The sequence below is a fragment of the Quercus lobata genome, chromosome 11, assembly GCF_001633185.2.
Source record: "Quercus lobata isolate SW786 chromosome 11, ValleyOak3.0 Primary Assembly, whole genome shotgun sequence".
Taxonomy (NCBI): Eukaryota; Viridiplantae; Streptophyta; class Magnoliopsida; order Fagales; family Fagaceae; genus Quercus; species Quercus lobata.
In genome coordinates, this window is record NC_044914.1 from 50,444,507 (window position 1) to 50,461,787 (window position 17,281).

Genomic DNA, 17,281 nt, shown 5'->3' on the forward strand with positions numbered 1-17,281 from the left:
TTTGCCCCAGCAACTTCTTCTAATGAAGCGGGTATAATGAATTATATTGTTAAGAAATAGCAGAAGAAGGTAATTAAAAATGACCATCAAGTGGATTAAATTGTGGTTTAGCTTTCTTTTGATGTTCCTGCTATAGGTGGTAGAACTGGGACAACTGAATTAAGGATCCCAGGATAAGAGGTCGACAAGCCTAATCCTCTTTTAGACTTTTACACTCTTTCATTCCACTATCTTCTCCCTTCTTTTAGGTAACCAAAGTAGAAGACAAATCAAAATCTTTTAATATTAAGGTTAAAATGTAAAACTCACTATCTATATTTAACTAGAATTCATTTCAATCATCTAATTTTGCTTTTATTTATTTCAGTCCATTAAATTTCAATTTTATTCAATTAAGATTTTTCCATTAACTTTTGTTAAATATTGCAATTAATTGTTTAAATTTTTAATTTTTTTCTTCATTTTTTTTTAATAAAAAAATCAAATTAATGATTGAAAAATATTTTCTAGATTTTTTTAAAGAAATTTTTAACAGAAATTGATGGTGAGGCTTTAATTAAATTAACTTGAAGTATAGGGGACTGAAAAAAAAATCAAAAAAAATCAAAAATCAAAAATCAAAGGACTAAAACTAATAGAACTTAGAAATTAAGTGAGTGTGGGGCTCAAAAACAACCACTATTCAAACTGTGACAAAGAACAGGACTTAAACAATTAATTTGTGAAAGGAAAAAGGTAAGAAATTCCATAATGGGAGATCTAAACAACAGATTGTAAGATAATAAGGAACAGAAAGGCTTCTATTAATATAAGAACAACTTTCCCGTGGTACAAAGGATAGGATTGAAACTAAAAACTCTTAGTCCTATTCTACTATTACAACTTTCTCTCTCTTGTTCTTCCTTAAATCTTTTCACTCAATTTTACTGAATCTCTTTTCTTGTTGCACCTCCCCTCCTTTTATGGACAATTTTCCCTCCCCTCTCTCCTAGCTGTCCTGTTCGTAATTGGATTTGGGGGATACTTGTCTTATCACCCCTTGATTTTGCCATTCCTTTATCATGAAATTGGACTTTTGGAGGCATCTTCATTGTTCAGGTTGGTCAATTAATATTTAATGTGGAAGAGTTTAGGTTGAGAACATCTCATTAATGCAAAGGTGACTGCCTCTGTGGTCCTTATCTCTTCATGGCGTTTCCCAAGGCGAGTTTGATGATGGTGGTATCTTGGATTAGAGGGGAACTAGTAACTCGTGGTTCCTCGCGTATTTGTTATTTGAAAAGCCCTGCTTATTACCTCGGTAGGGAGCCTTGGTAATGGTAGCTACCACAGACCTCCATGGGATTTGTTCCTAGCAGTTGTCTTTTATACCTCAGGCTTCTTCACTCATATTCACATCTTTGGGTCAGACCCATCTTTTAAGATATGATCTGTTGGGCCTTTGGTTCTCGGCCCAAGCTCAAGTTCATCCCCCCACAGTGAGTTTTACATTTTAGCATAACATTAATTTACAAAATGAATATTTTCCTATAGATCAGTGAGTACATCTAATATATTGTTTATCCAAAAAAAGAGTACATCTAATATTAATTGTTGATAATAAAAAACAATTGCATTTATTAATTCAATTGAGTCAAATTAAACATGATAAAAAGAAATTTTGATTTACATAATTTTTTTTTAGAGTAATATTATAAACACAAACTGTTTTATAACATTTTTACAAACTGATGTTTTTGTCAATTTTTTACTAGTTTTCATCTAAACCTACTATTAACATCACTTCTTCATTTACCAATAATCACTCACCACATTAGTAGTTTGTAAATTTTTTTGTAAAATAGTATGTATCTCTAGCATCACTTTTTTTTTTAATATTATATTTTGAAAATAACAAATAATATTAAGAAAGTTATAGACCCTCAACAAACTAATTAGGTTTCGTATCTTGAAGTTATAGGTTTTAGATGACCTGTAGTTTCCTTATTTATGTATTTTGTCTTGTTCACTGTTAGCAATGCTTTGATTGAATATAATTGTAACTATGGAATTGATTGCTGTTCTCGGTAGTCATTGCTTCTGAAGAGTCTTTTTTAGATATCTTGCATAATTTTCTTTGCCCATTCATACTCTCCTTACAAGTACTTACATTTTCTGACAAGAAACTTTATACAATTTGTGAATGGTGTCTTATTTATCTAGCTTTCCAAATGATGAGACCCTACAACCCAAGCTTTCTCTATAATCATTACCAAGAACTGATTGGATTGTGTATTTCCATTTTTTTGTCTTACTTGGGTATAATGTGATCATGTCAAAAGTATGAGTTTACAAACGAATATAGGACTGTAGACATAATTTTTAAGGTCTCAATTTTGTTCTATCTGTTGTGTGGAAATATAAGCTTTTAACAGGTTCCAAGTTAATGCTATTAGGTCCTTGGGTACTGCCATCAATACAACATGATGCTGTTTCCGTTTATGATTATATTGGTCCCAATGTTTTCATTACCTTTAATTGCCACGTCTTTCTCCAGGTTGGTCCTTATCAAATCTTAAGATGAAGCAATCTTTAAATTTCTGAATCTGCCTGCGTTGGTAATTTCATGTTAACTTTGTGTAGTTCCCTGCAGGACTATACTTGGGTTCGGCCTTTTTACACAGTGGAGAATAATTTGCTGCCATTTTGGGATTGTTCTTTTCTTCCTTTTCGTTTGCAATCCAAGGCAATTTTGCCACATTAAATACATATACATATTTTTTGCAAGGAGTAAAACAATGTCTATGCTACTCTTCACTTTAAGAGTGTTCTGGCTCAGCTTGTTTTTTCCATAAGAATTATTCATTGACAGACTTATCAGTTGGGGAATTTTTTGGGTCTATATTTGGGAAATAAGGTACCTGCAGTCCTCTATCAGAGGGTAAATGGCATTGTTTGAGTACAGGGGATTAACTAACATGTCCACTACTGCCTTAGCATCCAACTCCATTTCAACCATAGCCAAATTACGATCAATACATAGCATCAAACCGCAACGAATGGCCCAAAGTTCAGCCAAAAAGCTCGTTGTTATGCCAATCTTCCTAGAAAAACCAGCCACCCATCTCCCAAACTAGTCACGAATAACACCACCTCCACCCGCACTTCCTAGGTTCCCCAAAGACGACCCATCAATATTCAATTTCATCCACCCAATCCCAGGTCTATCCCATTTTACCAAATTTAACACCTAATTTCGAACCGCCTTGGATAAGCCAGCACAAAAGAAAAATTCCAAAGCTTGATTGGTGATAAATTTTGCTAACCTAGGGTTCAAATATCGCCCTTTAAAAACAACATGATTCCGATTCTTCCAAATATTCCACACAGCAAAAGAAAAAATGATTTTCCACGGAGGAGAATTCTGATTTTTTGCTGTGTCCATTTTCCCATTAATCGCCATCCAGTCTTCAACATTTGAGGAAAAGAAGTCTCTGTCAAAACCCATTACATCAAGCTCATTGCATACAGCCTTGATCTTTTCGCAATTTCAGAGGGCATGGATGATAGATTCAGGTTCTTTACAATAGAGAGGACACAGTAAATCAGTATTCACTGCCCTGGAAGCAAGGCATTCATTGACTCCAATACTATTGTGAGTACACTGCCATAAGAAAAACTGAATCTTTGGGAGAACATCAAGCTTCCAAATCCAACCACTATTAAAGTCTAGTAGCTGATCCACCCCAGCTGCCATATTATAGGCACTTCTCATGGTAAAATCACCCTTCGGCGAGTCCCTCCACATTAATCTATCTTTGCTACTAGCAGCGAACGCATAAGGAATGGCTTGAAACTCCATTTTTATGTCTTGGGATATGTCAAATGGGACAATATCCCAATTCCATCCCCCAATGGCTGCTAAGTCCTTAACTTTCCATTCGGCCACCCCAAAAGGCAAAGGGCCTTGGATCAAATGCCTTAGCGGCCCTTTATGAGACCAATTATCATACCAAAAGCTCAAGTTGCTTTCTCTTCCAATCACCCACCTAGATCCTTGCCGGAATAAATCTGTGTCTTTTTTAATACCTTTCCAGATTTGAGAGCAAGGGAGGCTGCTCGGATTCCTAGAATTAATTCTTCGAATGGAGCAGTATTTCACTTTAATCACACGAGCCCAGAGGCTCTCATTTTCGGTGTGAAGTCTCCAATTCATTTTAGTTAACAACGCAATGTTTCTACCTTTTGCACTTTGTAATCCAAGACCACCTACTTTTTTCAGTTTTGTCACTTTATTCCATCCCACCTAATGGATTTTCCTAACTGTTTCAATCGACCCCCAAAGAAAGTTTTGATTGACCCCATCAATGCCCTCTAGAATTTGCTGGGGAGAAGAGCACACTTCATGACATAGGCGAGGATTGTTGAAGATGATGCTTGGATGAGAACAATACGGCTAGCCGAAGATAGTAAGTTGGCTTTCCAACCAACCAACTTCTGTTTAACCCTATCCAAAATGAAGTTAACATCCATCGGAGAACCTGGATGTTTAATGGGAATCCCAAGATATTTGCCTAAATTTGGAGTTGAGGCAAAGCCCAGCACACCACAAAACGCCTCCCTACTATCTTTGTCCACATTTGGAGAAAAAAAAAACCGAGATTTCACTTCACTAATTGTTTGGCCAGTTCTACTACAAAATGTATCAAGAGCATCCCTTATGGCCACACAATTTCCATGATCAGCCTTGGCAAATAACACCACATCATCTGCAAACATAAGGTAGGAGAAAAACAACCCTCCCTGTGAAGATTTCAGTGGGTTCCAAAGCTTTTGGTTGCAATTCTCCTCTATCAGCTAACCAAGATACTCCATGCATAAAATGAAAAGATATGGAGACAAAGGGTCCCCCTGTCTAATTCCTCTCAATGGGAAGAAGGGGTCCAGACTTATACCATTAAAAAGAACAGAGGATGAAACCGAGCACACACAACTCATAATGAGCTCAATTAACTTTTGGGGTAGATTAATCTTCATAAGCCTCTCTCGGATAAAACTCCATTCTAGCTTATCATAGGCTTTTTCAAGATCTAATTTAATTGCCATGTACCCTACTGCACCCTTTTTCCTGCTGATCGAGTGGATTAATTCTTGGACAATAATAGCATTATCTATTCCTTTCCTGCCTGGAACAAACGCCAATTGGAGAGGGGAGACAAGCTTCTCCAAATAAGGTCTTAGGCAGCCTACAATAATCTTCGTGACAATTTTATAAACTGTGTTACAGAGACTAATAGGTTTGTAATTCCCAAGAGTTTTAGGCCCTTGAATTTTTGGAATAAGCACAATATGAGTCCGATTCAGATACTTTGGCATTTTCCTTGAGGCGAAGATCTGCTTAATTTCCCGAATCACCGATTCACCCACTGTTGGCCAAAATAATTGAAAAAACCCCGCATGAAGCCCATCCAGGCCAAGGGCTTTATTCACTTTCATCGACCATAACCCCGCTTTAATCTCTTCATTCATCACCCTGGACCATAAACTATCTCTCTCCTCATCATTCAAACAAGCCTGCCCTGTTTGGACTGGACTTGCCAACCACTTAGAAGCACTGTGGGAAGAAGAATAAATATCACAAAACCCCCTACAGATAAAATCCATCACCTCCGCCTCATTTATTATCCATTCCCCCACATTATTTTTTATAGCAGTGATTCGGTTCCTATTTCTCCTCACTAATGTAGATACATGGTAGAAAGCCGTGTTACTATCCACTTGCACCATCCAATTCAGCCGAGATTTAAGAGCCCACAAATCGTGTTCTTGATTAAGAATCACTTCCAACTCTTGATTCAGATTTCTTTCAAGCTCTAACAAATAGCTCGAAGGCCTGATAGCAATAATCCTTTGGAGCACATTTAAACGAGCTCTAATCTAATTCTTCTTCAAAAAAATGTTGCCAAATTGATTCCTATTCCAGATAGAAGCATCAGTAGCAAATTTCTGAATGGCTTCATGAAGTTGAGTAGGCTGTCTCCAGGCTTGAGACACAACAATTGGAAAGGATAAATTTGAAAGCCAGTATCTCTGAAATTTGAAGGGGCGGTCAAGGTGTATCCTCCTTTGAGGCATTGTTTCCAGGAGCACTGGGCAATGATCGGAGTGACATCTGGTGAGGTGCATTACTCTAGCATTCGGGTAGATAAGATACCAATCCGGATTAACTAAAAATCTATCAATCATTTCCTGAATAAGGTCTTGAATTTCCCGGCCATTAGTCCATGTAAATCTCGGACCAGAGAATCCTAAATCCACCACGTTGCATTTATCTAAACAATCCTTGAATGCCAGAGCTCGATTTACGCTAACCACTCTACCACCAAACTTATCCGCACTAGTAAGAGGCTCGTTAAAATCTCCCGTAATGACCCAAGGTATTTTATGAAGATCAGTTACGTTAGAGAGATTATTCCACAATATACATCTTTCAGCACTTCTAGGACTAGCATACACAGCAAAGATCATCCAATTAAAGTTAGAGGAGAGTACCTTAACTGTGAAATGAATTTCTTGCTCCAAGCTAGCCAAAAAGGACACATCAACTTTGTCAAAATTCCACAATAACCACAATCCCCCCGCTCGACCAATAGTCTCCGTATGTATAGCACCATCAAACGGTAATTTTTCTGTGATATCCCGAGCTCTAGCACCTCCAATATGGGTTTCTGTAACCACAAAAATAGCTGGATCATGTTGTCGAACAAGATCATGAACATAGTCTTGAAAATTAGGCTTCAAGGTGCCCCTACAGTTCCATACAATTAAATTCATGGCTACCATATAGATGAAAGACAACAGAGACTCCTCAAGAAGGGGGCGGACCCACTCCTTCCTCTTCTTCAAACCCATTGATAGCATAGGTTTTTTTAATTAGTACCCATCGATAGCATGGTAGAGAACAAGGTTAGAGAATTGTAATTTTATGATTGTCTTCTCTTAGCTTTAAAAGTAGATCTTTAAAAGGAAAAAAGAAAAAAGAAATGTTTTGAGAAAAATCTTTCATGTTTTTAAAGTCCAGATAGTAAGCTATATTATAAATGTAGATCATATGCCATGCAGAATGTGGCTAAACTGAGACTAAAGTTTTTTTACATGTCAATTTACTTTGATAATTACTTGCATGACACCTGGCAGATGACTCTGAGGCCAGAAATATGGTTGCTCCGGATTCAACTCTCCAGTTATGTTCATGAGCTTTTGCTGTCGATATTGACTAAGACAACGTCTTTTTAGGCGGTATGGATTGGTGATCTGGAGCTCTTCAGGAATGTTGCTGAGAAGTTTTCTAATACTTTCAATTCAGACCAGACCCATAAATTGATTGTTAGGCTGTGGCACAATGTCTTAAGGACTGGGCTTCACATCATTAGAATATCTCATTCCCGTTTCGCTCTGACTGATGTTGCAAAGAAGCTGAGACTGGACTCTGCAAACCCTGTTGCTTATGCTGAGAGTATTGTATCAAAGGCAATTCAAGATGGTGCAATTGATGCCACAATAGATCATGCAAATGGATGAATGGTATCAAAGGAGATTGGGGACATCTACTCTACAAATGAACCTCAAATTTGCATTTAACTCAAGAATTGCTTTCTGCATCAATATGCATAATAAGGCAGTGCGTGTACTTAGATATCTATTAGATTCTCATGAAGAGAAAGAAAGTGCCAAGAAGAGGAGGGAGAGACAACAGCAGGAGCAAGAGGTTGCAAAGCACATTGTTGAGGAGGATGACAGTGAGTTTTGATTGCACGGTAATATGCAAAAGGCACTTTAATGCTTTATGCAATGTTTTCCATCAAGTTTTCATTTACTGGTTTTTTGACCATTATTGGACTTCTCATTTAATTTATTTTATGTCTTAGGTTCATTGCTTAAAATCTAAATGACTTACCTTTCACCATATTGAAGTATATTCTGAAATTTCATCTGTTCCTGAGTTTTTTTTTTTTTTTTTGGATGGCGGTTACAAAATGAATGTTCTACATTTTCTCAAGGCAGAAAACGAGCACTTATTGCTTTACCCTTCCTGGAGTGGGTTGGACCAGTTGGTTGGTCAATGCCTGTAATTTGCAAATTGGTGATTGGTATATTGTTGTTATGTATTTCATGGTATATAGTCCTTGATTTAAAACTCTTTGCTGGGAGGACATTTGAAGTGTTTAAATCAAAGTTGCTCCTCGGAAGGGTTGGTTTAGTCGAATTTGAGATGACAAATCTTCTGAACATGCCAGAAACTTTTATTTTATTTTATTTTTTTATTTTTAATTCCGCTTGATTTTCATTATGCATTCCACTTCCACTTATATAAATAGACTACAATGAAATAACCTCATTACCAATCGAATGTCCTCGGAGGTATACATTCTCTCTTTCACTTTTTTTGAGCATGTCTCCCAATAACGAAGAGAATAGAGAATAATTATATTTTAAGTATTGGACATATGCATTTTCCCTTTCACTTTTGGTGTGTGTGTCCCATAAAAAATGGAGAAAGTTCCTATTTGATAAGAGTATTTAAATATAGTTTTATGTTTTGCAATTCATAAAATGGTGGGTCCTACACTTCAATCTATTGTTTGGCTAATGTTCTCTAAAATTCTAAATACAGTTTTCAAAAAATTGTTTCCTATTTTCCTTATTCAAAACAGGATTTTGAAAATGGTTGAGAGGATGTTTTTAGGGTATAGAAAATGTTTTTATTCGCATAGTTATAAATAAATTGAAAACAGTGGACCTCACATATTTGTCCACACTCCTCTATCTTTTAAATTAATAAGTTCATCTTTATCAAAAAAGAATCAAAACAAGGGAAACCCTCGTCCTCCGATCATCAGACAAAAAGCAAAGTTAAAAAAGTTGATATTTTTAACAAACGTTTCTGCTTTGGTCGCTCAGTTGCAGCATTATCTTCAACCTTTTCCTCTTCATCTTGTTGGTTTTTGTTGGTGATTCCTTCCAACCTCTTTGGCTTTCTGGGTCTCATCCTAGCAATGTCTCAAACAAGGGAACCTCCTCCTCCTCGTCGGATCCTCCGACAAAACAAGAACCATCTCCCACACGACATCGTACTCAACATCTTGGCAAGGCTGCCTGTCAAATCAGTCCTAAGATTCAGGTGCGTCTCCAAAAACTGGTACTCCTCTATCGCCACTCCTAATTTCATCTCCAACCACCTTATTTATCACAAAAACAACAACAACGACAACTTAGCTTATCTCATAAAAATTCCTCCTACTATTGCTTCTCCTCTTAACAACAACATCCCAATCTTTATCGGTGGTTACGACCACGCATTTAATAGGATTTCCGAGTACCCAATTCCCTTTGCTTTTCTTGTATCTTCTGCCCTATCAGCTGGTTCATGCAATGGCCTGGTGTGTCTCTATCAATTTAGAGACGATCCCACTAATGCTGATCCTATATATTTGTGGAACCCCAGCATTAGAAAAGTTAAGAGGTTGCCTGATTCTATATATTCCTTAACACATTTTGATCGGGTTTCTACTGAATTTGCTTATCAGTCTGAGACCAATGACTACAAGGTTGTCAATATCTATCAAATGCCAGGTCCCATCCACCGTCGGTTTGAGGTTGAGGCTGAGGTTTACACATTAAGCTCTAACTCTTGGAGAAAGATTGGAATCTCATTGACAAACAATATTGTGGTCTCCCCTTTCACCAATAAAGCTTCCACATTTGTTAGTGGGGCTTTGCATTGGTTGGGATACATTTCTGAAGCCGCATTTCCTTACGTGATTTTGTCATTTGATGTCAATAATGATAAATTTGGAGAGATAGCACTTCCTGATGTACAACAACTGCTACCACAAGGTCTAATGGCGGACCCAACTTCTCTGATGGTGTTCAAGGGGAAACTGGCCTTCATTACATTGGGTTACCGCCACATCAGTGGCGTCATCAACTATGAATACAGTGACTTTGTGATTTCTCATCGTAATTCATGCTTCATATGGGTGATGAGGGAGTATGGTGTGCACGAATCATGGAGTAAACTTTTTTTTGTCAAGTTTGAAAATATTAACCATGTACATTTCTTGGGTTGCACCAGTCGCGGTGAACTGCTAGTTATAAAGAATGGAGTTTATCCCAAATTCAACGCCAAACGGAGACGCAAGGTGATTGTTTCGCTTGACCTTGAAACTTTACATGAGAAGGATCTTGGTTTGCAGAATGCTCCACATATAGCTAATTCTTTCATGGAAAGCCTTCTGTTACTTGATGCAGCAACTGAGCTATCTGGATAAGAAGTGAAATCTTAGTGATAATCGTAGGATTTTGTTATGTAATTGTGATACAAATGAGATCGTTATCATGTTGTTTCCTTTGGTATCATTTTGTTTTGAGGTAGGCAGAAAAGTATTGATGTAATGTAGGTGAATTTTATCCTTGATTTGTATCAAACATTAATGATTCTTAGGAATCTCATATTATGTCTCATATGTGTGCTGTGATCTGGTGTTGTCTAAATCCTAGAGCTACTGCTGTGTGCTTTGATCTGGTGCTGCCTGAGCCTATGAGCTGCTCTGGTGCTATGTTAAGTAGTGACTGTGTAAGAAAAGCTTGCTTGCTTGTATGAACTAATTCAAGACCAGTTGTAATTACTTAGGCATGTGTATGCTGATAAGGGAAGTATTATGCTAGCTTAATAGTGTAGCAGAATTTAGAGCATGTGCTCAGTTGTTGGAGCATGTGACTAATTGGTAGGTTGTTAGAGGTAGTTATGCCAGCTGACCAAAGGAGTTACTAGATCAGCTAGGTAGTTTATCTACTGGTCAGGATGGTACATGTACAAATAGGTATTTGGCCTTGTAAGGAGATCATGTAGAAATTAACCAACAATTTTGTTTCCTGTTCTCTCTTCCCCCTCTCAATTCTTGGCGGTCAGTCATATCCTTCAATGTTTCAATCAACCCTTAAACACTACCTGCCACCAAAGCTCTTAGCAATGCCTGTGGCAATTTCATGAAAGAATTATGACATTTTATTTGTAACTTTTTGTGTGCCTCTCTGATGGTGTTATAACTTGTAAACAATTGGATTAAAGACCTTATTTATATCCAACCAAATAAAATAAAAACAGAGAAAAAGAGAGCGAAAAGAAGAAGCTCTAAGGTGAGAATGTCGGATTAGATTAGAGATCTTACTACAATCCAAACAAAATAAAATTAAAATGGAACAAAAAAGAGGGAAGAAAAGAAGCCCTAAGATGAGAATGTTAAAATTGTGATGTGGAAGTTCTTATTTGGCGAGCATAGGCCCAGCAAATGTCTTGTGCTTGGTTCCTTGATCAGAACGATATATATCTTGCTAGTGGCTGCTGTGCATTTGCCATGCAATTTTTATGACAAAAAGCTCATTCAACTGACAGATAAACATTTCCAAGAAAATTGAGCTTGTGATATTACTTCTCATGGGGATCTCATTCCTGTGACAGGAAGATTGAGATAACAGATGGTGCAGGAAACACTTCTTAATCTACTACTTTGCAAATACCTTCATTACAACTTATATGATCAGGCAGAGAAGCTTAGGTCAAAGGCACCTCAGTTTGAAGCCCATTCAAAACAACAGGTAACTCTTAATTGTTTTTAGTACAGAGCTATATGCCCACTACACTTTGTGGTCACTGAAATATAGGATATGCTGGTTCAGATTTCTGCAGAAGGCCAAGTTGCATATCTGCAACTATGTATTGACTTTTTAGGGTTCAGTCCAGTGATAGTTATAATTATTGCAAAAGGTTGAACAATTAAGCCAGAGATAATAAACATGACATGACAGCTTATTGAAGACATCTTTTAATGGCATTCTTGTCAACTCTGCACTATAATATCAACCTCTACACATAGTTATATATTCCTATAATTGTTTATAATTTTATATATCCCTAATTTTTTATTTTTTGTTTTTTGGTTTTTGGTTTTTGAATTATAGTCTAAATTTTGGTGACTGATGTTGAATTTGTGGAATTGGTGATATGGGTTTTGTTTGTTTTGCTCAAATATTGGTAATTGCGTTTTAAAGTTTAGATTTTGCTGTGATTTTGTGAAATTGGTGTTTTCTAGACAATGAACTTAGCCACAAAGTAGAAATCCACTTTTTGAAATTGGTGACCTGGGATTTGATTGCTTTGCTCATATATTTGGAATTGCATGTTGAAGTTTAGATTTTGATGTGATTTTATGAATTTGGCGTTTCTGATACAATGAACTTAGCCACAAAGTACAAAAAGAGGTCTTGCACTGCACCTTTATGTAGCTACTCACGTACTTGGATGCACACCCAAAGAGTATTTGTTGAATCCATTTTAAATTTATTATTTAAAAAAATGCAACTTTATGTAGCATACATGTTTTAGATTTGGTGTTTATGCATATGTATATGTGTGTTTAGATTTGGAGGGGATTGCATCTCTCATAGAGACCGGTGAATATACCTAAGAGGTGCGATGTATTATGTGTGTGGTTCAGCTTACCATGGCGCTGAGGCAGAAGCTGAATGCAACCGTGCTCACTGCATTCCTCAATTTCACTCTCATCCTAGGATCTGAATTGCATGGTCGGTTGTTTGCATATCTTCCCAAGGTAATTTTGGGGGCATTTTGAGTTTGGGTACCTTTTGTAATTTATGCTCTCTTTGTTCATTCTTGGAATGGTACATTTTTAAAAAGTGAATAAGTGAATAAAGGAATTGGCAGTTCACACAATTGATGATGCACCTGGCATGTTCTGATGTTAAATAATAATAAATGAAAATAGGGCTAAATAAATCGAGCCATTGATAAACAACTTAGGTAAGACTTAATAAAAATCTCATTCATGTTTGTTTATTTATCAACAAGCTGAGCTTGAGCCTTTTTAGTCTTGTTTGATAAACAAGCTAGGCCCAAGCAAAAAGAATTTCAAGTCTAGCATTCCTCGCAAGCCAGAACCAGAACCATTTTAGATTGTAGTTACACATTGGACTTGTTTAACAGCAAACAACCTATCTCCATGATGTTTCAAGTCTAGCACTTTCAATCCTCATCCAACCAGAATTTCCTCAAATGTTTCCCTTTGATGCTGATTAATTAGATCAAGCAACTATGATACCAATGATGATGAACCAAACTGATTGGACTCAATATGGCAGTGCATCTAGTTGGATCATGCATTTTTGCTAGTCCTTGAAGCCCAATTTTACCAACCCATTAACACCCATAGTTCCTCTATGTGCTACTACGCTCCAATCAAGTAACTGATGCCAGTGTGTGTGCCATATCCAATAATGCCAAATGTTTTAGCCTTTGAACATGGTTTTCAAGTGAATGAATATGGTAGTATGAATAAGGTTGGTATGAAGAAAGGTTATTGGAAATTGAATTCAAAGGCCGGCAGGGTTTAATTTGCAATCTAATTTCTACTTAACGATTTATAATTATGTGTAACTATTTCAAACATATGTTTTATGTTTTTTGGGAGTTTAAATTACTTACAGATTGGATTTAATTATCATCATTTACTTAATAATTTTTTTAAAAAAAAAGTTTGGAAATATAATGACTTTAGTATTATAGAGTCACAGACCACTGCATTTAATATTGTCAAGCATCCTAAATTACAAAAATAGTTTGTTGAGAATTATTTTCATTGTAATCAAAATTTATATATTGAATGTTTTCCATACTTTTGAACACTAAAACTGTTAAAGGTTGGTTATAGGAGAATGAACATGACATGGATGTTAACACTGCTACATCTGGGACTCAAACTGTTGCAAAACACTCCTTGCCAGAGCTAGAGATTTATTGCTATTTTCTCGTGCTAATATTTCTCATTGATCTGAAGAGATACAATAAGGTAACATGGTTAGATAAAGGTCCTTCTTTTTTAACCTTTTTCCCCCACCTGAGTCATTGTGGTTTTAACATTGCTTTTGATATCTCTCAGGCTAAAGCTTGTGCCTTGTCTAGCATTGTTCAATTGAAGAACATGATTAGGAGAACTGTTGATTTTTCAAGCATCCAGGCTCTACTATTATTCTCTTATAGCTATGAACTCACTGGGGGTCTTGCTGAAAAATTAGAGGGTGAGTTTTCTTTTGTCATGACTATCTAATTATTAGTGATTAATTTTCTCTTTATCAGTGAGGAAAATATGTAGATTGAATGATATTGTCTCTCATTCATATTGATTGATTGTATGATTAACTTGGACATTCATGCATTTGCAGTATCCTCTTTCCCTTCGCTGGATTGTGACCCTGCGCCGTGATGAGTTGGGTCAGGTAAATTTTATTTATTTAATTTTTTGATAAGTGAGTTGGATCAGATAAATTTCTAATTGATAGATCATATGTGTCTATATTACCGGTGTCTTATACATGGATATTGGTATGATGCAGGAAACACTTCTCTACCTGATCATTACAACTTATATGATCAGGCAAAGAAGCTTCTATCAAAGGCACCTCGATTTGGAGCCCATTCAAAACAGCAGGTAACTCTAAATTGTTTTTACTACAAAGTTGCCTAGAGCCTTGTAACTCCATTGGCACCTCCCCATGCATAAAGTGCTAGGCGATACAGGGGGGGAAAGGGTTCAAGCTGTGGGGGTTAGCTGCATATTATACATGTCTCAAAAAAAAAAATTACTAAAAAGCTATGTGCCCATTACACTTTGGGGTCACTGACATGCAGGATGTGGTTCAGATTTCTGTGGGAAGCCAAGTTGCATATCTGCAACTGTAATATTAAGTGTTTAGGGTTCAGTCTAGTGATAGTATAATTATTGCAAAAGGTTGAACAATTAAGCCAGAGATAATAACATGATATGACATAGCTTATCGAAGGCATCTTTTAATGGCATTCTTGTCAACCAATTGTTCCCTTCGTTATGCTTTCTCCCTGGCAATCCCATCACTAGTCTTTACTAAATATATTGTTATCTATGTTTGCTTCAAATTGCTTATGATTTGGAAACTTTAAGGGAAATGGCAAATGTTAGTGAAAATTTAGTTCATGTCAAAGAAAGCATAGATGGACAGGATCCAATTGCTGTAGAAAAATTACAGATGATAGTGAAGGAACTATTTTTCTTTCTTTTTTCGGGTGGAGGGATGGAAGGGTTTCTTAGTTTCGAATCTCACTGATGGGGCAGTAAACGTGGGTTTTATTTTAAATTGTTTCACTTTTATAAGCTGCAAATTTTGAAACAACTGTTCTCTCTTGCAGTTCTGCTGCTACCTTTTCAACCTAGGAAAGATTAGGACAATTCAGTTGGAGCATACAGATGCAAAGAATCCCTCCTGCAGCTGCCCAGAAAGCCCCTGTTGCTGCACTTGGTTTTCAAGTTCAATGTAACAAGTGGGCAATCATTGTTTGCTTACTGCTAGGAGAAATTCCTGAAGGACCATTTTTATTCAGAAAGGCATGGATCGGGCTTTGAGAGCATACTTTGAATTGACCAGTACTTGAATTGTTCATTTTAGTTTTTCCATATAATATAGGGCTGTCAGCAGGTTGGACTAAGTGCAGAATGCAGATACAATGACATCCAAGTTCTAGTAATATATACCTAAATCCAAAAATGCAGACTGCTGCTTTAAAGTTGTGGCTGAGTTTTGTTCTGAATAAAATATAAAATCAAATAAGAAAGAAAATAATATACTAATAGAAATTAATTTTTAAATAAAAAGGCTAAATTTTCACAAGTAAAGATTATTATTTTTAAACATGTAAAATTTCATGATTGATTTCTAAAACCATGTGAAATTATATTGATTTTTGTCTACCCCAGTCTCTATTGAATCTGATTCTAAGTAAATCTTAAAAATTGTAGTCCCCCCTGCTTATCTATCTTTTCTTTGGGAGATGTCCACATGCTAAAATGAGTTTATAAAAATGATATTTTTCAAATTTTCCTAAAAATGTTGTGCCTTTTTGAAAATTTTGAGAAGTGTTTGATAAAATCCAACAAATTTCAAATAAGTCTGGTGAGCAAGGGGTTAGGAAGCTTAATTCTGTTTCCAAAGATTGAAAATCTCTTTTCTTGGGAGATAGGCACGAGACGCTCCTGGAATATCACCCTCCAAGCATGAGAAATGGCAGGGTTGTTGTATTCCCTCCTCAAGAAGTTATTGAGGTTGTGCAATTGTCTACATGTTTGGTATGCCAATTTTTTGATAAACAGTTACCATTTTTTTTGGTAAAGAGGTCTGTTCAGACTTTGTGAAAGCCATTTGGTGGGGTGGAGGTGCTCACTTTTGAGAATGGCCTTTTCTTGTTCAAATTTGTTTTGGTTCAAGATCGGGATGCTGTCCTTAATGCTAGATTATGGAATGTGGCCAACAATCCTCTCTTTCTTTGAAGATGGCAGCCTGGTTTGCAACTCAGTAATCTAAAGTTGGGCAAAATTCCTTTCTGGGTGAAATTTCTGCAACTGCCTATAGAGTTATGGACCCTCAAGTGCTTGAGTTATTTAGCAAGTGGTGTGGGAAGGCCATTATATGCTGATGCAGTCACTGAACTACACCAGAGGCTTGGATATGCTAGAGTTTGTGTGGAAGTTGGATTTGATGATGAACTTTCTGATTCCTTGGTTATTATTATTTTTTTTCTTTGGGACCTTGGTTGTTGAGTTGCCTGATGGAAAGACCTTGGAAGTTGGAATTGAGTATCCATGGAAGCCTGAAAATTTTCATTGCAAAGCGTTGGGTCACTTATCCAAATTCTGTCCGTCTAAACCTTCCAAGACTTGGGTTCCCAAGGATAAGGGTCAGGTTGGCAGGACCTCCCTCCTCCCCATAGAAATCTGTGGTTGGGTGTGGAGGAATGTCTGTGTCACCTAATAGATTTGACCCTCTTTAGGTTGGGAATAGTAATGATGAGGAGGGGCTACAGGAGCAGATCTCTGTCCTCAGGAAAGTGTCTTGAGTGCATATCAAGATAAAGCTAAAATTTCTGAGTCTGCTGGTGGTACTGTGAATGATGTTGTCCCTGTCCTCTAGATACTGGAATAAAAGACCCCAATGTTGCATTTGTGGTGTCTCCCAATGCTAGGTAAGGAAATAGGAGAGTCACTAGAGCTCAAGTGGCTGCTGGGGAGAAAGCTGAAGGCTGTGAGAAAGGGGCTCTAGGCCAGTTCACTTTATTGGAATTTATGGATGCTGCCATAGAGAAGGGAGCTAAACTAAAGCAAATAAAAACTGTGAAAGCCAAGGAAATGGGTAAGATTGT

General features: G+C 36.8%; 2 protein-coding genes and 1 pseudogene across 2 annotated transcripts; all 3 read left to right on the plus strand.

The window, feature by feature from the left end:
• LOC115968392 overlaps window positions 1-7,789 on the plus strand; it is a 142,078-nt pseudogene extending 134,289 nt beyond the window's left edge.
• Window positions 7,790-8,852: 1,063 nt separating this feature from the next.
• Window positions 8,853-11,621, plus strand: LOC115969008 (F-box/kelch-repeat protein At3g23880-like). Its single transcript, XM_031088569.1, has 2 exons — window positions 8,853-10,181; window positions 11,501-11,621. The coding sequence occupies exons 1-2, from the start codon at window positions 9,036-9,038 to the stop codon at window positions 11,507-11,509; spliced, it is 1,155 nt and encodes a 384-aa protein (XP_030944429.1). The 5' UTR covers window positions 8,853-9,035; the 3' UTR covers window positions 11,510-11,621.
• Window positions 11,622-12,542: 921 nt separating this feature from the next.
• Window positions 12,543-14,538, plus strand: LOC115967077 (probable 26S proteasome non-ATPase regulatory subunit 3). The gene is made up of 5 exons (XM_031086162.1): window positions 12,543-12,650; window positions 13,767-13,904; window positions 13,995-14,133; window positions 14,278-14,331; window positions 14,449-14,538. Exons 1-4 carry the CDS (start codon window positions 12,543-12,545, stop codon window positions 14,316-14,318), a joined length of 426 nt encoding a protein of 141 aa, XP_030942022.1. The 3' UTR covers window positions 14,319-14,331; window positions 14,449-14,538.
• Window positions 14,539-17,281: the final 2,743 nt, after the last annotated feature.

Coding starts and splice junctions, on each gene's coding strand:
- LOC115967077 (XM_031086162.1), top strand. CDS start 12,543: ATGGCGCTGAGGCAGAAGCTGAATGCAACCGTGCTCACTGCATTCCTC. Junction 13,905..13,994: donor ATCTGAAGAGATACAATAAG/GTAACATGGTTA, acceptor GATATCTCTCAG/GCTAAAGCTTGTGCCTTGTC. Junction 14,134..14,277: donor TCTTGCTGAAAAATTAGAGG/GTGAGTTTTCTT, acceptor ATGCATTTGCAG/TATCCTCTTTCCCTTCGCTG.
- LOC115969008 (XM_031088569.1), top strand. CDS start 9,036: ATGTCTCAAACAAGGGAACCTCCTCCTCCTCGTCGGATCCTCCGACAA.